This window comes from Neophocaena asiaeorientalis, unplaced genomic scaffold (genome assembly GCF_003031525.2).
Source record: "Neophocaena asiaeorientalis asiaeorientalis breed wild unplaced genomic scaffold, Neophocaena_asiaeorientalis_V1.1 scaffold130, whole genome shotgun sequence".
Lineage (NCBI taxonomy): Eukaryota > Metazoa > Chordata > Mammalia > Artiodactyla > Phocoenidae > Neophocaena > Neophocaena asiaeorientalis.
The window spans coordinates 8,309,725-8,332,116 of NW_020173397.1; the positions used below are offsets into that span (position 1 = coordinate 8,309,725).

The 22,392-nt window shown below is 36.9% G+C and overlaps 1 protein-coding gene and 1 non-coding gene across 3 annotated transcripts in view; one reads left to right on the forward strand and one right to left on the reverse strand.

Moving 5' to 3' along the window:
• Window positions 1–22,392, reverse strand: part of PPP4R2 (protein phosphatase 4 regulatory subunit 2) — a 53,830-nt gene that overhangs the window by 14,721 nt on the left and 16,717 nt on the right. Inside the window, exon 3 of one of the 2 annotated variants that reach the window (XM_024747023.1) lies at window positions 3,731–3,901. In XM_024747023.1, coding sequence (XP_024602791.1) covers window positions 3,731–3,901 — 171 coding nt within the window. Of the gene's footprint in view, window positions 1–120; window positions 1,720–3,730; window positions 3,902–22,392 lie in introns of those variants that run through there. The other variant, XM_024747024.1, reaches the window with a different exon arrangement.
• LOC112401032 (U6 spliceosomal RNA) lies at window positions 7,129–7,236 on the forward strand. The gene has a single exon (XR_003003505.1). It is a non-coding gene; the product is annotated as a U6 spliceosomal RNA (small nuclear RNA).

The following is a 22,392-nucleotide window of genomic DNA, read 5'->3' on the forward strand; positions in this document are numbered from 1 at the left end:
ACATGGAGGGGCCCCCGTACACAAAAAAAAAAAAAAAAAAAAAAAGAGGCAACTGTCTTTTAACCGACCATTCATTGAAGTTTCTAATTTTGTTAATTTTTAATTTTTGGTGTTTCTCACCTAAGAAACTGTAACTTCAGTTCTGGAGAGTAGCTATAATCCATCTTCCCCTATAAAATTTTAAAGTTCAAAAGTAATTTTAAAAGGACAAGAAAATATGACTAAAAAATTTTTTTAAGAACTTTAAGCATTCAACTATGTAATTCTATCTACCCTGCCCCATTAAACAAAATACAGATACAGAAGCATGCTTTTATTCCTTTCACTCACTCATTCAATACCTGTTTGTTTGAAAACCTACTATGTTCAGGCATTCACTGTGCTAGGCCTTATATGGAAAAGATAGTCCTCCCTGGTGTCCAGAATCTTACAGTTCAGGAAGTCAAGCAGACAAGTGAATGGACAATTTCCGCTTCAAAGAGGGAAAATTTATATACTGACAATACTAATTTTAGAAAACAGTTAATCTTTTCATGCCAATATATATATTTTAAGATATATGCACCATGCGGCACATGGGACCTTAGTTCCCTGACCAGGGATTGAACCTGTGCACCCTGCAGTGGGAGCATGGAGTCTTAACCACTGGACCGCCAGGGAAGTCCCCATGCCAAAATATATTGAAGCATTTAACACAGAGTTTTCACTAATTAAAAGCAAAAAACAAAAACAACAAAATGAAGTTACCAATAAGAAAATCACCAAAAGATTAAAAAAACCAAAAAAAACCAGATATGAAACCACAATTCATAAAAGAGTCATTAAGGACATGGATGTTCAATTTCACTTGCAATCAGAGACACAAATTCACGTACATACCCACAAAAATACTGAAGAAATAAACTATCTGCATTTATATAAACATAGAAGCATAAATGAAAACATTTTGTGAGGTGAATTTGGCAATATTAATAAAAATTTTAAGTGTGCGTACACCATGACCTAGCAACTCCTTTTCTACAAATTAAAATAAAAGCAACAAAAAATCTATACATATATTGAACATATGACATTCATCAACACAAAAACATATTTACAAGGAGGCTCACTACAAGCACTACTTGTAAGCCAAAAAAATAAATGCCCATCACCAGTGGGAACAGAGAAAATGAACTACATAATCTGTTCATATAACAGAAAACAATGCTGCTATTTCAAATAAACAGACAAATAGAAGACACAGCTGTAAATGTGCTGATATAAAGAAGATTTCAAAGCTCTTCTAAAAGTAAAATAAAACTAGCATATAACATGTTCCTATTTTCTTTATATATTCCTAGGGCGACTGGGGATCTTTTTAAAACTATGAACATACTTATGTCACTTTTATAATTTAAAAGATGATCTATTACAAATAGCAGGAGAGGTATACCGGCAAGGACATACTCTCAAACTAGCTAAAAAAGAACAAAATGCTACTTCTACCCACCACTCTTAGCAAAAATTTTTAAAAAGCAACAGCTTGTCTATGTCTATTCAAACACAAAAGTAAAATTGAAAAATATTACAGACATGTTTTTATGTACCATGTACCAATATAGTATGATACAGACAAAAATGGCTGAAATGAAAAAAATGTATCACTGATTAACACTTGAACTCTGAACTTCCCTGGTGGTCCAGTGGTTAAGACTCCACACTTCCACTGCAGGGGGCACAGGTTCAATCCCTAGTCAGGGAAGTTCCACACGCCACATGGTGTGGCCAAAAAATACAATTAAAAAAAAAAAAAAGACTTGGATTCTACCTGATTAAGAAAAATAATTCGTAAACCGCCTTTCTGAAAAATCAGAGAAAAAAACATAAATTCAAAGTATTTATGGTTCAAAGATGAAAAATATTTTAAAAGTAATTATATTTATGTATGCTTAGGCATTTAATGACTGTTCAAGTCATTTTCCGAGGTAGGTCGACTACCTGTTTAGCAAATTAAGACATTACAAATACATATATGTATTTCATCCAATTTAATTTGAAAGAATTGAAAATGGTATTACTAAATTCAGAATCACAAGTAGCTTCACATTCACAAAGCAGTGGTATAACTTAACCTGTTTGACCATAACTCGTAATTTTAAATGAGAGCCATAACTTATTGAAGTAAAAGATGAGTTACCATACTGTCTAAGTACTAACTGTCTAACTACCTCTGCACTATTTATAAACATCCCCAAGAAGTATTCTTAACCACATTCAATTCAACAGTGAATCTTACGTATACTTCTAATACATTGCATGTCTTCATCTTGGCATGTGCTTTAAAAAAAAAAAATCAGTATTGGTAAGTAAATATATACATACAGTTAAAATAACTGTCAACAGTACAATAGGGTACACATTGAAAATAAAGTCTCCCTCCAATCCCAAACCCCCAAGAGCAGCTCAATGATAAAGCTTTAATTTCTCCCAAAAGAAAAGTATTTTGGCAACATACTTAAAACCAAAGCTTAAGAATTTGATATTTTAAGCCAAACTGTTAAGCAGGAGAACGTATATAATAAAGGGTTAGGTGAATTACACTATCTTGTTGCAAATCTCATGTGATTAAGTAACTGAAGAAAAAAATGAGACCATTTATGCTACCTAAAACTACTCACAAATGATATGTGATCAAATAAAAACTGCCCCTAAATATGAATTCATGGTTAACATACCCACAATTCATTAAATTAGGTATTGTCATTCCACACTCCAAACTGTTAATGCCAATTTAAATACGGAACAATTCGTGCTTCCCTGGTGGTGCAGTGGCTAAGAATCCACCTGCCAGTGCGGGGGGCGGGGGGGACACGGGCTGGATCCCTGGTCGGGGAGAATCCCACATGCCGCAGAGCAGCTGAGCCCGTGCGCTACAACTGAGCCTGCAAGCCACAGCTGTTGGGCCTGCGTGCCTGGAGCCTGTGCTCCGCGGCGGGAGAGGCCACCACGGGGCGCCTCCCCATGCTCCATGGCTGGCGAGTGGCTCCTGCTCGCTGCAGCTGGGGGGGGGAGCACAGCAGCAGGGATCCAACGCAGCCAAAAATAAAAATAAATTAATTAAACACTGAACAACTCAACTTAACAAATACTTCTTCCCTTCAATAAAGGGAACCCTAAAAATACAAAGTCCTGAAAAGGAAGTATTTAAAATAACACAGAATATGACACACAATTTAAAGGTCAACTTCATTTTAGTGGAGAGTAACTTTCCAGTACAGTGTTTTACAAAGGGCTGAAAATGGTTACTTACTGGAGGGAAAAGAGGGACTCTAAAAAAATGTTTTAAAATAAAAAGTCACTAAGTAGAATCTTTTCATAAACTGTTGCTTTTCATTTTAAAAGAAATGTTACTTATTTCAGTGATAGGTTCTAGACAAAGTATAAAGATTTATAATATCAAATATAAAACAGAAAGAAAAAATTTAAAAATATTTGATTAATGTTTCCACTGTCTTACACATTTAAAGTCTAAATGCCACTGACCCATATAAACGTGGTTCAAGTTTTTTTTTAAAAAAGCTGTCAATATTTTAAATACTTGTAAGCTGGAAATCAATAACTACTATAGATCACAAGGCACAGAACTTGTTCTAATGGATAATCAGTTATCAACCAGACACATCAAAACTTAGAGAAAAATCTAATGTTCTCCTAAAAATTAAACCTAAATTAAGTAGAATTAAATGCATACCCATTAAATCCAGTGACAATTTTCAGTATCCTTTCCTTCATTTCATCAAAGGGAATATATTCGACATTAGGGTTGGGAGGACCTCTTGGTTCAGGAGCTGAAGTTCTGAAATCATCCATCACTTTCTCCAGTTTGAAAATAAAATAGCCTTTAAACTGGGACCACTGAATCCTATAAGCAAAAAATTAAAAAAATATATAATACCATGTAGGGTCACAATTCTTGAAAAAAAGCACAAATACAGAATTTACCATGACACTAATGCTAACAAAATTAAGATCTGGAAAAGTAGTCGTGAAAATGTCTTCGTTCAGTAGCCTGCACCAAGCCTGATCAATCTGACTCACAAGGTCCAACTGGGTTCCACCCAATTCTCCCAAATTCCTGACCCAAACAAAACCTAAATCAGATTAAAATCTTTAAAATTAACTACTTCTGGCTGAAAGCTTATTGTCTAAGTCCCCCTCTCCACATTTTTAAAACATTATCTTGTTCTGACTCTATCTGTCCCTCATAACAAACCTAACCCAGGAGGCGTTACTGCCCCCATTTAAAAGAGGCTATTGGAAATTGGCCCAACCTTACATTTATAAATTTAAGTGGACAAATGAGAATGACTCCATACTCTAAGCTCTTAACATCCAAGGTATAATGCTTATATAGACTAGTAAATGTTTCTTGTTTTTTATCTCTTAAATAGCAAAATAAACTTCAATTTCTCCTTTTGCTTTCAACAAAAATTTTTAGTATTTTGTCATTTAAAAGGTATATATCATAGGTTCTATCCAAGATGTAGCCTTCAATGTAAAAAAATACATAATATCCTTGTAATTTTCACATCTGTTCATGAACTTTTAATATAAACATCTTTTTGCCCCTGCTCCCTCACATTTTACCACTAATATAAGGATATTCTGTGATACCTGCCTAAATAGCCTAAAGTCTAGGAGATGCAAGAGTCAGGAATGCCAACCATTCCTCCAAACACTATAACCATGACTGGCAGCAGATAGATCTCTTACACAGGAGATGACTTAAGTGAGACAAGACTGCTAGTCTGCAACCACTCTTCCATCCCATCCAGCAACCCTACAAATTAAGGCAGCAGTTCTCGAAGTGAGGCCCAAGAGGTCAAAGCTATTTTCATAAGAATGGAGTTGACTTTTTCACTGAGTTGACATTTGCAATGACAGTAGGTGCAAAAGCAGCAGTGGGTAAAATGGACAACACTTCAGCACAAATCAAGGCAGCAGTACCCAACCATACTAGAAGTAGTCGTTGCCTTCTTTATCACCAGAGACTCACAGTTTAAAACAAAACAAAACAAAAAAACCTGTTTCGCTGGAAAGTTTAATAAAACAAATTTACTAACTTAATTAAATCTAAACCTTTGAAAACACACACACCTTTTTAATATCCCATGTAACAAGATAAGAAGTATACATAAAGGACTTCTGTTGCATAACAAAACATTATGGACATCTCAAGTCACAAAAAGTTAAATACTGCTGCCGGTTGAATGAAAGCCATTTTTACTTGAAAGGAATGTCAAACAAACAATGCTTATTCAGACCAAGAGAAATTGCTAGACATTACCTCAAAAATGAACATGTGAGTCTATCACTTGAAGAAAATCAACTGCAATATTGGTGGGCACTGATAAAATTTCAACTTCAAAATAAAAAATGTAAAATCTAGAAAATGTTTGTTCTTCACTGTAAGCTTCAAAGGTTCCTGATACATTCCCAAGACATTTCAAAACCTACCACTGTTGATATAAAAAATATTGTGACACGCCCCGCCCCAAAGTACAAGCAACAAGAGAAATAAATTGAGCTGTATCAAAGTCAAAAAGCTGCATATCAAAGGACACTATCAGCAAAGAGTGAAAAGGGAACCCACAGAATGGGAGCAACTATTTGCAAATCATCTATCTGATAAGGTTTTAATATCCAGGACATATAAAGAACTCCCACAACTCAACACCAAATAAACAGACAACTCTATTTTAAAAACGGGCAGGGGGCTTCCCTGGTGGCATAGTGGTTGAGAGTCCGCCTGCCGATGCAGGGGACATGGGTTCGTGGCCCCGGTCTGGGAAGATCCCACATGCCGCGGAGCGGCTGTGCCCGTGAGCCATGGCCGCTGAACCTGCGTGTCCGGAGCCTGTTGCTCCGCATCGGGAGAGGCCACAGCAGCGCGAGGCCCGCGTACCCGCAAAAAAACACAAAAAAACAAAAACAAACAAACAAAAAAAACGGGCAGGGCTTGCCTGCTGGCACAGTGGTTAAGGATCCGCCTGCCAATGCAGGGGACACGGGTTCGAGCCCTGGTCTGGTAAGATCCCACATGCCACGGAGCAACTAAAGCCATGCGCCTCAACTACAGAGCCCATTTGCCACAACTGACACATCTGCACACCTAGAGCCTGTGCTCTGCAACAAGAGAAGCGACCGCAATGAGAAGCCCACGCACCGCAATGAAGAGTAGCCCCCGCTTGCCGCAACTAGAGAAAGCCCGCGCGCTGCAACAAAGAACCAACGCAACCAAAAATAAATAAATAAAAACAAATAAAATGTAAGTAAAAATGTGCATGAATAAGCATTTCTTTAAAGATATAGAAATAGCCAAAAAGCAAATAGAAAGATGCTCAACGTAACTATTCAGGAAAATGAATATCAAAAATCACAGTAAGACGGAACTCCACATCCATCAGATTGATCGTTATCCAAAAAACAAACCAACCAACCACACACACAAAAAATAACAACGACTGCCTGACAAGTATGTAGAGAAACTGAAACCCATGTGCATTGCTTGTGGGAATGTAAAATGGTGGGGTCACTGTGGAAAATAGCATGCCGGTTCCTCAAAAAAATCAAAGAATTACCATATTATCCAACAATTCCATTTCTGGACATCCAAAAGAGGTGAAAACAGAAACTCAATCACATGCAACTCACTTATACACAATGGCAGAAACTACCCAAGTGTCCCTCAACAAATGAAGAGATATCCAAAATGTGGTATATACAATAGGATATAGCCTTAAAGAAGAAGAAAATTCTGACACATACTAAAACAATGATTAATCTTGAACACATTATGCTAAGTGAGAGAAGCCAGACACAAAAGAACAAGTATTTTGATTCTACTTTTCAAAGGTATCCAGAATAGTCAAATTCAAAGAGACAGCAGAAAGGCATATGCCAGGGTCCTGAAGAAGAGATGGGTGAGATGTTACTGTTTAAAGGGGTACATAATTACAGAAGATCAATAAATGGCCAATAAGCACATGAAAAGATGCTTGACATTATTAGTCATTAAGGAAATGCACATCAAAACCACACGATACCATTTCACACCCACTAAAGTTGTTATAATAAAAATGACGGACAGTGCTCGCTTCAGCAGCACATATACTAAAACTGGAGCGATACAGAACAGGATTAGCATGGCCCCTGTGCAAGGATGACATGCGAATTCGTGAAGCGTTCCATATTTTTCGTGGATGGACCTAGAGACTGCCACACAGAGTGAAGTAAGTCAGAAAGAGAAAAACAAATATCGTATATTAACGCATATATGTGGAATCTAGAAAAATGGTACAGATGAACCTGTTTGCAAGGCAAACAGAGACACGGATGTAGAGAGCAAATGTACTGACACCAAGGGGGGGAAAGTGGGGCGGGGGGGTGATGAACTGGGAGATTGGAATTGACATATATACACCAACATGTACAAAATAGATAACTAATAAGAACCTGGTGTATTAAAAAATGAAATACAAAACTACAGGGTTTTTTTCTGATTATAAAAGTAATAAAGCTCATTGTAGATATGTCAAGCAAAACAGGAAAAATATAAAATCATCTGCAATCTCACCTCAACATGACCATCAATAACATTATTAAGATTCTCCAGAGAGTATTTATGAATTTTCATATGCACTACTTCTTTCATTTTATGTAAATGAAGTTTGAATTATGTACTTTTTTCCACTCAACAATGTGTCGTTCACATTTCCATTTTTGAAATATACTGACTTTCGTTATTCTAATGGCTCAGTCCACTGAATAGATGTATGACAATCTCTTACTGACATATATATATGTGTGTGGGTGTGTATTTCGTTTATCTTTCACAATTAATGCACTAAAACCTATATTCTGGTAAACGTTCCTGTGCATACCAATTTAGATCACCAATAAAGGTATATGCAAATACTTCTAAAAAGAAAATGATGGACAATAAACAAGTGATGGGGGACTTCCCTGGTGGCGCAGTGGTTAAGAATCCGCCTGCCAATGCAGGGGACACGGGTTCGATCCCTGGTCCGGGAAGATCCCACATGCCGCAGAGCAACTAAGCCCGTGAACCACAACTACTGAGTCTGCGCTCTAGAGCACGTGAGCCACAACTACTGAGCCCAAGCACTACAACTACCGAAGCCCACGCACCTAGAGCCCAAGCTCCGCAACAAGCGAAGCCACCACAATGAGAAGCCCGCGCACCGCAACATACAGTAGCCCCCGCTCACCACAACTGGAGAAAGCCCACGCACAGCAAAGACCCAACGCAGCCAAAAATAAGTAAATAAATAATAAATTAAAAAATAAGTGTTGGGAAGGATGCAGGGCAACTGTTGATGGGAAATGCAAAATGGTGTTGATGGGAATGCAACCTATACGTTGTTGATGGATGCAGGGCAATTGTTAATGGGAATGCAAAATGGTGTAGCCTTTTTGGAAAACAGTTTGGCTTGGCAGTTCCTCAAAAAAGGGAGTTGATGTGTGACCTGACAACTTACTCTGTTAAATGAGTGAATTATACGGTAGGTAAATTTTACTACTATTATTTTTAAAATATGGTGAGGGTGATTATCTAAAGCTATCTGCATGACTACGTTTTCCCTCCTTTCCCTAGTCTTCTTTGGGAAGGGGAATTAGAGGTTTAACAAGCAGAGGCAGCATATTATAATCTCTAACATGCCTAATATTAATTTCTGAGTAGTATACAATTGTCAATGGTTACTAAAATTTATCTTTAAATTTCACTAGACTCCCTACAGTCATTTAACTAATACTTAAACACACCAGGGGAGGGTACTGAAATAGGAGTCTTACACTTTATTTCTTAAATTAAGAATCTTTTTGTAGTTTTAATAATCACCCACTAAGTCATAACGTGTTTCATGAATTAGAATTTCCATATCACATAGGTTTTTTAACCTACCTTTCCACTAACTGCTTGAGAATCCACCCATGACATCCAAGCAACAGCAGCAACACATTAATGGGAATAGGGAGACAAGGGTGATAGAGACCAAGTAAAGCAAACTATGAGGAGCTCCAAAGACTCTAGGTCACCAATTCTAGGTCAGACGGTAATTAAGTTCCATAAACTGAAATGAATCATGTACAATTTGTATTTTAAGTTCCAAACGTATCAAGCACAGTTACTCTAAATCAGACCCAACAGATGCAAGTCAAATTCCTATGCCATATATAATTGAAAAAATGCTTCTATAAAATGTGAAAGATAACGCTTTTTGATGTAACACAACTGATAAAAACAAAAGCAGAAAATGCTTCCCTGAAAATTATGTAATTTGAGCACAAAAATAGGCCAAGAGTAAATCAACTAAAAATCTGGCAACAGAAATAATTTTCTTAGGAATGTACTCACAGGACAAGAAACTACAAAACAAACAAAAAAACCTTATTTTTCACATGAAAATAAAATTATTCTAAACAGATGCTCATGAAACATAAACACGTTTTCAACTTTAAAATCAACTCCTCCACATAAAAATTTCTTCCAAAAATAAAATACATACTCAGAATTTAAATCTACTTTGCTAAAATTAACTCAAGAATTTACTGAATTTCATTACTCATTAATTTTTTAAAGTAACTTCACCTCCCTTCACTTCCTTTTCTTCTCTTTCCCTTCCATTTTTCCCTTTATGCAGTTTCTCCTCTACGAAGGCAAAACAACTCATATCACTAATAAATGCAGCCTCCTTCCAAACACCACACTGACCTTTTTCTTCCACAGGAACTCTCAAGTACTAAAACAAACGTGTTTCCCTCACAATTCTCAGGTTAAAGGTATTTTTCAGAGACTCAAGAGCCGAAAATCCATCTCTTATTTCCCAGCTAGTTCTAGAACATTTTAGTGGCCAGCGGCAACATCTTAACTTGTTGCCCCTTACAGTTCCAAATTCTATTAAGATTACTTCCTACTCAGACCAATTGCTTTCCACACAAAATCTGTGTGGGAAGCTAAGAGAAGAGAGCACAGGAGAGCCCTACACTATCTCCAAGGGAGAGCAGATACTGTACCATTTGTAAACAAAGGGGAATATAGGGAAAAAATGAATGAATGAAAACAAAAAGAGAATTAATAGGGCTGATCACTGACACAAAGTGACAGGCTTTGAATCAGGAGACTTAAAAGTGCCACAGAATTTAGTTGTAACTATCTGACTGGAGCAAACAAAGACAAGTAAATTTAATCTGAATACTGAATTACATGAGTGATAAAGATGAGCAAAAATCAGAACACAACTGCTCACACAAAATCTTGACAACGTTTTTAAGAACTTCCTTTAAAATACAGATCACTAGCTCAGAAAACCTACAAGTGGGGTCCCAACCAAGAGAACATTCCTTGCATAATTTCTTTTGCATAATTATACCTTTAAAATATATTATACTTTATCAATTAATTGAGCAAGCGTTAAAATGTCAGTGGAACAGAGAGACCAGAAACAGACCCATACATAAATGGAAACTCAGTATATGGGAAAGGACAGATTTTTCAGCAAATAGTCTGAGAAATGACAGAGCTACTACAAAATTTTACTAGTTTAAAAATTTTAAAGATGTCTGTTCCCCCCTCTTTCTGATTATATAAATAGGACAGTCATTGGAAAAAATTACAAAACATAGAAACAATGAAAATTGTCCGTAATGTGCCCAGTAATCATTACTAAAGTACATGTTTAGTATATTTTTTCACTAATATTTATTTATTTTAATTGGGTATCCTTGATTAATATCCCTTTGTTTCCCTACCTCATTCACTGTGGGTACTGTCACGGGACCAGTAGTCTGAAAAGTAAGATTTTTAATATATATCACATATGGTCGTACCATTATTTAATAACCACCATTTTAAACAAAGAATTTAGGTTTGCTTCCAGCTCATTACAATTAAAAATAACTGCGTTTAATATCCCAAGAATAAACTTTGTAGGCATCTGTTTATTACCTTAGGATAAATTCCTGTAAGTGGAATTACTGAGTCAAAAGTATGAAATATAAGAACTTTTGATACATATATTCAAAAGCCCCTCAGAAATGCTGTACCACTTTATAGTGCCATCAGTATAGAAACACCTATTTTATTCCAGTATTACATGCTTTCAAAACTCTGTATATTTAATGGTAGAAAAACACTTTAATTTGCCTTTCATTCACTGCAAGTGAAACTGAGTATTTTTACCTATGTTTACTACTCACAAAACATTTCTTTTGGGTCTGAATAGGTCCTTTGCAATCCCTCATCCTGCAGTCCCTCAATTTTGGCACCACTGACACTCTAAGCCTGATAATTCTTTGTCAAAGGGGGATGTCCCGTGAACTGTAGAATGGTGAGCAGCAATCCTTGATCTCTACCCACTAGAAGTCATTAGCACCAAACCTTCAACTGCCCCCCGAATTCTGACAATAATACATGTCTATAAATATTGCCAAGTGTTTCCTGGGAGACAAAAAGTATCCCCAGTTAAAAACCACTGCCTACTCCACCCCTTTAAAATTGTCTTTTTCTTACTCTCATGTTATTACAGAAAAAGTAAAATTACTATGTAACACAAGTATGAACATAACTTTTGCGTTCTCGTTTTGTACCAACTGCTGCAAAAGTAAATATTGTTGTTTTCATATAAATGTTGAAGTGACACTAAAATATTTATCTAATTGTTCCTATGTTGAAATTATCGTTGAAATGCCATACATTTCTTTGCTCAGAAACTCACACCTGAAGATGGAATGGTACCTGCTCCAAAGCAATAAAATTATGACACAAATTCTGAAGGGAAAGTGTTTGGCACTAGAAGTGAAGTTTTCAAATTAAGAGTGCTAAATATCTAATGATAATTGTACACAAAAAGGATCCAATCAGATGGAAAAGAAAGCTTCAGCAGGTAACGCTAACGTTCAGGTAATACCTTAGTGCAAACTTGGGTTTCTTCTTTGGCAACTTGTATATTCATGATAAGGACTCTAACATGTCTAAAGATTCAAGTTACACTCCTCTACTCACCCATCTCTCTCTCTACCAATTAAAACAAAAAGTTCAAGAAACAGTGTGTTCTGGTTAGCTTGATTTATACTTAACTGTTAGCTAACCTTTGACCCTTTTTTGAAAATCTTTCTCAAATTTATTAACAGATCAACATGGATCCTTCCCTTCCACACAGACAGCTGAACCAAACAAGTATGAACCAAAGATAGATCTCTTCTAACAGTATGACTCAGGCTGAAGACAGCCAATTTAGAATTCAGAGGGTACTAGTTTTTTTTTAAATAGCACTAGTTTAATGGCTGCAGTGGATCTACCCTCCTCCCTGCTACTGGAGAGTCACTCTTCTCATTCCATTCACCACTGATGCTATCACTTCTTCCATAATCCATTTGATACTAATGCCAAACTGCCATCAACAGAGATGAGTCCATTCTTTTACCACCACATCTGCCAGAGCCTAGGTAGGCCATGGGCCCTTTTTTCATTCTACAAACTCACAATGTAATGTCAGTATCAACAGCAGTTAGAAAGCCCAGAAACAATGTAAGACATTGATCCTTAACAAAATTAGTTTGAAAAACAAGATACATAAACAATAAACAAATAGAAATAAAACAGCATAGACTATCAGATACAAAGATTTCAGTGATGGTATATAAGAGAACAAAGAAAAAGGAGATGAAATGTGGGTTTAGAGCCATCAAGAAAAGCCTCAGGACAAAGTGGGACTTTAAAAGGTGAACCTGAAAAGCATGAGTAGAATATGAAAAAGGAAGTGGGAAAGTATAGGACTTAAACATAGAAGGAGTTTAATATGGACAAATGACTTTTTCAAACTCAGCACTGTTGACAGTTAGGCTGCAGAGCTCTGTATTGTGGTAGGCTGTCCTGTGCATTGTAGGATGTTCAGCAACATCTGCGACCCCTACACTGTGATGCCAGTAATCCCCATCACAAATGGTGACAATCAAAACTGTCTCTAGAACCTGACAAATGAACCCTGGGGTTGGGGGGAAGGGAGGCTTGCTCCCAGTTGAAAAGCACTGCAATACACAATCTCTTCTGTTGAGAATTACACTGGGTCCTGAAAAACAGTAAGGCTGGCAAAATCAGAGGTGCAACACCAAACTCTCAAAAAATATGAAGAATAAAACAGCACGAATATATATATTTTAAGAGGCAGAGGAGAAATTCTAAAATGTACATGAGTCATTCAAAAAACGCTCATTAGTATTAAAATCTATCTCATGAATCACTTCTAGTCGTACAGGAAAATGCGCTGTGGAGATGTGATCTAGAATTTATTTTTCCTAGGGTGTAGTCTTCTGTTCATTGAGAAAGGTGAAGGAAAAAACACAACAAACAACAGCAAAAAGTCCTTCCACCTGGACCCAGATATCAATTCATGCAGTGCAAAGCAAAGGAAGTTTTAAATACTCAAGTTTTTAAAGGAGATTGAATGAACATACATAAATGGTTTTATAATTTGTTAACGAAATATAAAATGAGTTAACACAGCAGTGGTAGCAGATTACTGTACACTTTAGTACACAGGTTTCATCCTGGAGAATCCTTTTAGAGTCTGAAGGTGAAGCTCAAAGTGTCTTTATAGTGTTTGCAATATTGGCTTTTTATAGTGTGGTATGTGTCTATTTTGTGCTATTCCATTTACAGATTATTTTTATTAGTGTTTTGAAGTATGACCCAGAGTTCTGCTACCTTACAATTACTAATAAAATATAATTATTTAGAAAGCATTTTTCTCTATCTACATACTCTCAAAACAAAGAAAAAATAATAACCACTAAAAGCATAGTATCTACTGAGAAAACAATTTGTACTCTAGTCCAAGAACTGTCTGAACATGTGAAAAATGAACACAACAACACTGAAATGGATAACCCTTCCTGAGAATCTCCATCTACGTAAGATGAAACTAAGAAGATTAACTGGAAATTTTTTTTTCAGGGAAATGTTTTTAAAACAAGTAACTGACAAGCCCAAAGCTAACATCATGCTCAGTGGTAAATAGCTGAAAGCTTCTCCTCTAAGATCAAGAACAAGACAAGAATGTGCACTCTCACCAGTTTTACTCAACATAGTACTGGTAGTCCTAGCCACAGCAATTAGGCAAGAAAAAGAAATAAAAGGCAACCAAGTCCAAAAGAAAGAGTAAAACTATCTCTATTTGCAGGTAACATTATATTATGTATAGAAAAGTCCAAAGACACAACCAAAAGACTGTTAAATGAATTCAGTAAAGTTGCAGAATACAAACTCAAGATAGAAAACTCAAGTGTTTCTACACACTAATAATTCACTATTGGAAACAGAACTTAAGAAAAATATCACATTTACAACAGCATCAAAAACAATGATATACTTAGGAATGAATTTAAGCAAGGAGGTGAAAGATCAGTACACTGAAGATTTTAAGACACTGATGAAAGAAAGTGAAGACAATTTCAAATGCAAAGATATTCCATGCTCATGGAATGGAATAATATTGTTAAAATGGCCAAATACTACCTAAAGCAACCTACAGATTCAATGCAATCCCTACCAAAATGCCAATGGCATCTTTCAGAGAAACAGGAAAAAAAAAAATCCTAAATTCGTATGGAACCACAAAAGACTCTGGATAGCCAAAGTAATCTTGAGAAACAAGAATAAAGATGGAGGCCTCACACAATCCGATTTCAACTATATAACAAAGCTATAGTAATCAAAACAGTATGGTAGTGGCGTAAAAACAAACAGATCAGTGGAACAGAATAGAGGGTCCAAAAATAAACCCATGCATGTATAAATACAGTCAATTAATTTTTGGAAAGGGAACAAAGACTATACAACAGGGAAAGGATAGTCTCTTCAACTAGTGGTGCTGGGAAAACTGAATAGCCACATGCAGAAGAATGAAACTGGATCACTATCTTACACCTACACAAAAATCAACTCAAAATGGATTAAAGACTTGATCGTAAGACCCAAAACCGTAAAACTCTTAAACATGATTTTTTGGACCTGATTCTAAAAGCAAAGGCGAAAAATGCAAAAATAAAGAAATGGGACCACATCAAACTAAAAAGCTTCTGCACAGTGGAGGAAACCATCAATAAAATTAAAAGGCAACCTATGAAATGGCAGAAAATATTTGCAAAGCAGATAGCTGATAAGGTTAACATCCAAGATATACAAGGAATTCATACAACTCAATAGCAAAAAAAAACCCCAAAAACCTTATTTTTAAATGGGCAGAGGATATGAATAGAGATTTCTGCAAACAAGACATTCAAATGGCCAACAGGTACAGGAAAAAGTGCTCAACATCACTAATGCTGAACTGTACACTTAAAAATGACTATATGTCAATTATATCTCAATAAAGCTAGTGGAAAATGATTAAAATGGTAATTTTTTTTTTTTTTTTTTGCGGTACGTGGGCCTCTCACTGTTGCGGCCTCTCCAGTTGTGGCGCACAGGCTCCGGATGTGCAGGCTCAGCAGCAATGGCTCACGGGCCCAGCCGCTCTGTGGCATGTGGGATCTTCCCGGACCAGGGCACGAACCCGGGTCCCCCGCATCGGCAGGCGACTCTCAACCACTGCACCACCAGGGAAGCCCGGTAAATTTTATATTATGTATGTTTCACCGCAGTAAAACAGAATATAAATTTAAATTGCCATATTTAAAAGATACTACTTTTCAAACTGAGAGAGCCTCATAAAGGCTGACAAATAGATTAGGGGTCAGACATCATAGTAAAATTGCATAATTCTGGAAACAAAAAAAAAGACCCTGCAAAACTCCAGCGATACGAAACAGGTCACATACAGGGCTTCAGACTTAACAACAGTGCAGGAAGAAAGCAACAGGAAAATGCCTTTAAAATTCAAAAAAAACTCTTTTCAACCTAGAATTTTGTACTCCAACTATCCATTTAAGTAAATGGGTAGGAAAAAAAAAACATTTTCGTTGAAAGTACAAAAGAAGATGTATTTCCTATCATGCTTTCTCTCAGTCCACCAAAACAATGAAGTAAACCAAGAAAGAGAATGTGACATGCTACCAAGGAAACTAAAGACCCAAGACGAGAAAGTGAATTTCAGAATAATGATAAAGGCAGATTCCAAGAGCGGAGGAATAGGGCAGGTCTAAGAGCAACCACTCCAGAATGGAGCAGTTAAGAAGGCTCCACAAGAGATTTTTTAAAAATATAAAATTGGTAGAAGACCTAATATGTCATATTTTGCAATGAGATCTAAACTAAAGTTTGGGGTGGAATTAGCCATAAGTATATAGAAAATTAAATGGAAAACATAGCATTCACTAAGACAATGTGTGTAACACATGCTGAACTGACCAAAGTTTCAATATAATTATACTAAAGACATTGGGCAATGGAAGTGAGAAGGATGTATGTATGGAGTGAAGGAGAGGAGGTAGAAAAAACTAAATCCTCACTGCGATTATTATGAAATCAATAATTAATTCTAAAAATTAAAGAAAAAAGGGATTTTCTAAGACTGTAACTTAGAAATAGGCAGATTAACACCCATTCCCCCAAGAAAACAATGATTTTAAAGTGGTTATCTCTAGGGAATAGGGGAAAAAAAGGAAAGCATACAGAAGACTTTTTTCTGTTCCCTTTGTCATATTAATAAACTCACTAAATCCTGTGCATGTAAAACTTCGATGAAAGTAAAAATCACATAGTAAAAAAAAAAAAATTAAAAAGCATTGGTGCTAGAGTCTGAAAGCTTGGTTGGGTTCAAATTTTAGTTCAGCCACTTTTTCATTTGTATGACCTAAGAGAGATAACTCCAGAGTCCCTTTGTTTCCCTTCTCTAAAATGGAGGTAACAGTATCTACTTCACAGAACTGCTGTGAGGATTGCATTAGTGTAAGCAGACTGCTTAGCAAAGTGGCTGACACCTAGTAAGTACTCCATCAATGGCTGTTTGTCCTCAAGAAACTCAGGATATGGAGAACATCTGAGTAATACTGCAGAAATATGCAGAGTTTTCCAGACAGCTTTCCAGGCATAAAAATGGATTGGGACAGTGAGAAAGACCTCTTTTAGGGTATAAGATGGTTGGGCTTATCTTATATACTCTCACATAACAGACATATAACAAATTGAGGCAATCTCTCCAGCCTAAGAGCACTTCTAGAGCCTCTTTAATTATCCCCTTCTATTAGAGAAAGGAGAAAATTTACCCAATATTCCTTCTTCACCCATTCACAAAATTATTTCCTTTTAAAAAGTAAACATAATACTTTAGCTAATGTAAGAATTTAGAACAGGAAAAAAAACCTACACTTCACCCAGCTTTGTCAAACCTTAGCTAGTCATATTTTTAATAGTTCTAAACTAGAAGATATTTAAATATATTGCACTTACTGCAAAAGTTCTTTGACTCTACCAGTACCTCCGATCCATTGATCCTACCACCTTTTTACTGTCCCTCGCCACCTTCATTATCAAGATTAAATTATAATTAATCATTAACCATTAGTCATCCCCTTGCCCCAGTGAACCCTCTCCGGCTTCACTGTACTCACAAAGGCAACTTTACTAGTAGGTTAAAATGCAATCCCCACCAAATCTGTGCCTATACAGCAGCACACATGGGCACAAACACAAAATTAAAGAAAAATGCATCACCATGCTGGCCTGTTTCAAGTACACTACCAGATTAATATTTTATTTCCCCAGTTTATCCACTTCCAGACTGTTCTAGGTAACTATTTCATATCTTCTCTCTCCTCAAACCCCCACTGAGTTTTCCCTCACTCTCACAATTAATGACCTTGAATTTCCAGAGTCCCACCACATTTATCCACCTACTAGTAGGCTCATGCACACCCCGAATTCCCACCTGTTATAAACTACCCATGTTCTCATCTACTTACATGCCAGATTCTCCATTTGCACACCTACTCAAGAGCATCACTTGTGTAATTCTCCCCTTGCTTCTATCAACCATATCAACTTTTTAAATCTCTAATGGATCATTTCCACTACCTTACAAATACATCTATACTTCTCCCATCTGAAAATTTTGTTCTTCCCTCCACTTACCCTCCTAGCTCCCCCATCATTTATTTGCTCTCCTTTGAAGGAAAACTCCTTGAAATAGTTGTCTCCCTCCCATTATCCCTCAAACCCACTCCAAACAAGCTTTCACTCCTACCACTAAAATTAATCTGCTCTTATCAAGGTCATCAATTACCTCCATATTGCTAAATCCAATGATCATTTCTCACACCTCATCTTCACAGCATATAAAGAGTACTTCAGACAGTTGATCCTTTTTCCTTAATTACTTTCTGATACTGTCTTTTAACTTGCTGATCTTTCCTACTCATTGTCCTTTTCTGGTTTCACAAAATGCTCCATGCTGGAGTAATCCAAAGCTCAACCAATCAATTCTCTGTCTACACCTGGTGATACTGTCAAGTCTGGAGGTTTTAAATACTATTTGCCCATGAAATCTCCTGATCTCCACATTCACCCATTCAACCACCTGCTCCACATCAAAATAGCATTCAGCATGTCCAACAGTGAACTGCTGGTCTTTCCCACAAATTGCTCCTCACACACCTTTTCCCATTTCAGGTGTGAAGAAATTCCATTCTTCTAGCTGCTATGGCAAACCGGAGTCATTCCTGACTCCATTTTCTCTCTCACACACCACACCCTATCTTCAGGAAATCCTGCCAGCGGCACCGTCAAAATGTATTAAAAATGTTGACTAATTCTCACCACCTACCACTTAATCCATCTCTTCAAAAACATTATTATCTTCAATAACTGCTGCTTCTAGTTTACTTTACCTAAAGTCTATTATCAGCACGGCCGTTCATACAACTCTCTTAACACTTAAGTCTGACAATGTCACTTCTCAACTCAAAACCCCACACTGGCTGCTGATTTCACTCAGAGTAAAGTCTAAAAAGTCCTTACCATGGTCCACATTGCCTACATGATTTGACCCCAATCTCCTTTAACCTCTCTGATTTCCTCTCCTTGGTCAGTATACTCCAGCCACAGTGGCCACCTTTGTTAGTCTGCAAAAAGGTGAGACACACTCCTCCTTAAGGGCCTTTACACTGGAAGTCCTCTGCCTGGAACGCTCTTCTACTAAATATATGCATGCCCAACTTCTTGTCTCACTCAACTGTCACCTTCAAAATGAGGCTTACTCTGACCACCTTATTTAAAAGTACAACTACCTCTTCGGGCTTCCCTGGTGGCGCAGTGGTTGAGGGTCCGCCTGCCGATGCAGGGGACACGGGTTCGTGCCCCATGCTGGGAAGATCCCACATGCCGCGGAGCGGCTGGGCCCGTGAGCCATGGCCGCTGAGCCTGCGCTCCGCAATGGGAGAGGCCACAACAGTGAGAGGCCCGCGCACAGCAAAAAAAAAAAAAGAAACTTTCTAATAAAACCATTTAAACTGGAAACTAAAAAGCAAAGTTGATCCAATTACATTTGTAAAGGGCTACTGGCATTTTTTTTTCACATATGCCTGAAAAATCTGATTTTAATTCCTCAGAACACAAAGGTTTGCTCAAGTATGCTATAGTTTTTCCTGATGACTTTTTTTAAAGCTACTATTAAATTCTCCTTCTTTTTTATTTTACTGTTTTACTGAAGTATATAAATATTAAGCATATTTGGGGGCACAGAAATGGGAGTGACTTTCACTTCTTTTATGAAATACTGCACTGTTCAAATTGTTTTAAACAAGGTACCCTATCCTGATCTTATAATTAAAAAAAAAAAAAAAACATTTTAAATACTTGGCCACATTTCTCAACACTATGCCTCACACCAATACCAAATTCAATAATTTAAAAAATTACCACATTTAGAAAACTTGATTCCATTAACGCGATTCTATAACTTGAAGTTTTTGTACAGTTCAACTACAAATGTTTCAAAAAGCAACACCTTCAAACAATCACAAACAAGAATATGATTTTATCCACAAATCCTCATACCAACAACTTTTAAAGACTACCAACTAAATATAAAAGGAATATACTTTAAAAATGTTTAAAACCTTTTCTTACTTGAAACATACCAACACTTAAATCAGTCTACTTACACTGTAAACTCAGAAGCCTTTCTTTTAAAATAATTCTTCCAAACTGTCTGTACTACCCATCCAAAACACTTAAATATGCACTTTTCCTAAACCTTCAAAGAACTAACAACACTGTATTAATCAAATCTAAATCAGGAGAAACTGTAAGACTCTCCATTATTTTAAGAAAACTAGGACACTATTGACGTCTGAAAGACACTCAGTTTCAAAGATATAAAAATGTGGAAAAAACACACGCTGATGAGGAATATTTACAAAAAATTAATTTTAAACCGTCTTTCTGGGTAGCAAAGAGATTCTAGGATTAAACTGTTAATAAAATTTGTAATTATGTCAAAATTTTGAGGTATATCTGGAATTTATATACATAGCATAAAAAAATTCAAAAAGCAAAATCTTAAAGCAATTTCAATTTTATTCCCATCTAATCTACCCAAGCTCTACTGCACTTCACACATTATTAAGCTAGTATTACTTGACACTAAAGCTTTCACCTCCCCACCCAAAACTTAAAAATAGAAATGTGTATCAAAAATGATAATTACTGATATCAGATTACTCTTACAGCATATGCTGACTTAAGGAGCAACTGAAAAAAATTACTCTTAAGGAACTACACATTTAAGTTTCCCCAGTCCTAATTTTAAAGATAAACTTAACACATAGTTGATACTGGCAAATACTGATAAAAGCAGTGAGCAAAATATTAAATGAAATATAACACTTTTAAAATAATAAACACTATAACGGACTGTGGTTTGTGTGCTCACCAGTGCATCCCAAGGTACCTAGCACCGTACCCAGTATAGAATATATGCTCAATAATCATTTGTTGACATCTCAAAAAAGATTTGAAGGAATTTAAGCAAACTTGATACACAGAAATTACACAAAAACTAACTTGAAGAACAGTATATAATAAGGCCAGAAAACTTCACACCAGCATTTTTTACATAAAATGTCACATAATATGCATTTACTATCACACACTATGCATTCAATAAATCCCAGCCCCTTTTCCTTCCACTTTCTTTTTAACAGTGTACACCTAAAATGTTTACTTCATAAAACTAAATTAACATCAAAACTTTTAAGAATACATCTGCATAAAACAATCCGTATCTGAATGTAATCAGTAAAAATAAAAAGACATACAAATCACTGACGAATGTTACGGACTGTGTTTGTATCCACCCAAATTTCTTATGTTGAAGGCCCTAACCCAGTGTGATAGCATTTGAGGATAAGGCCTTTGGGAGACAAATAGGTATGAGTGAGGTCCTGAGAGTAACACCCTCCTAATGGGACTACTACTTTTAGTAGAAAAAGTGGGGGGTTTGGAGGGCAGGCAGGAGAGCAGTCCCCCAGGCCCCATCCCCTCCATGCGTGGCCACAAAAAGAAGGTGACCTTGGGCAAGCCACGAAGAGTTCTCACCAGAATCCAACCATGCCACCAGCACTGTGAGCTCAGACTTCCAGCCTCCATAACTGTAAGAAGATAATTTCTGTTGTTTGAGCCACCCAGTCTACGGTATTTTCCTACAGTAGCCCAAGCTAAGACAGCAAGTCTACTACTTTGAAGGAACAGTGACATATGATACAGAAGCATATAATGATCAAAAAACAAATTATGGCCTCTAAGGGCCTAGCTTGGTAGAAGAAATAATACTTATATTAAAGTACCCATACAGGGACTTCCCTGGTGGCACAGCAGTTAAGAATCCGCCTGCGGGGGCTTCCCTGGTGGCGCAGTGGTTGAGAGTCCGCCTGCCGATGCAGGGGACACGAGTTCAATCCCTGGTCCGGGCAGATCCCACATGCACAGAGCAACTAATCCCATGCGCCACAACTACTGAGTCTGCGCTCTAGAGCTAGCAACCCACAACTATGGAGCCCGCATGCTGCAACTACTGAAGCCCACGTGCCTAGAGCCCGTGCTCCGCAACAAGAGAAGCCACCACAATGAGAAGCCCACACACCGCAACGAAGAGTAGCCCCCACTTGCCGCAACTAAAGCCCACGCGCAGCAACGAAGACCCAACGTGGCCAAAAATAAATAAATTAATTTACTTTAAAAAAAAAAAGCCAATTGATGAAACCATTAAAAAAAAGGTACCCACACAGAGTAGGAAATGGTAAAATGCAGACTTTGGAAAGGCAAGATTACTATCTTGTTTTAAAATCTAGGGAGGCGTAAAAACAAGCAAAACTGACAAAGGATAAATAGAATCT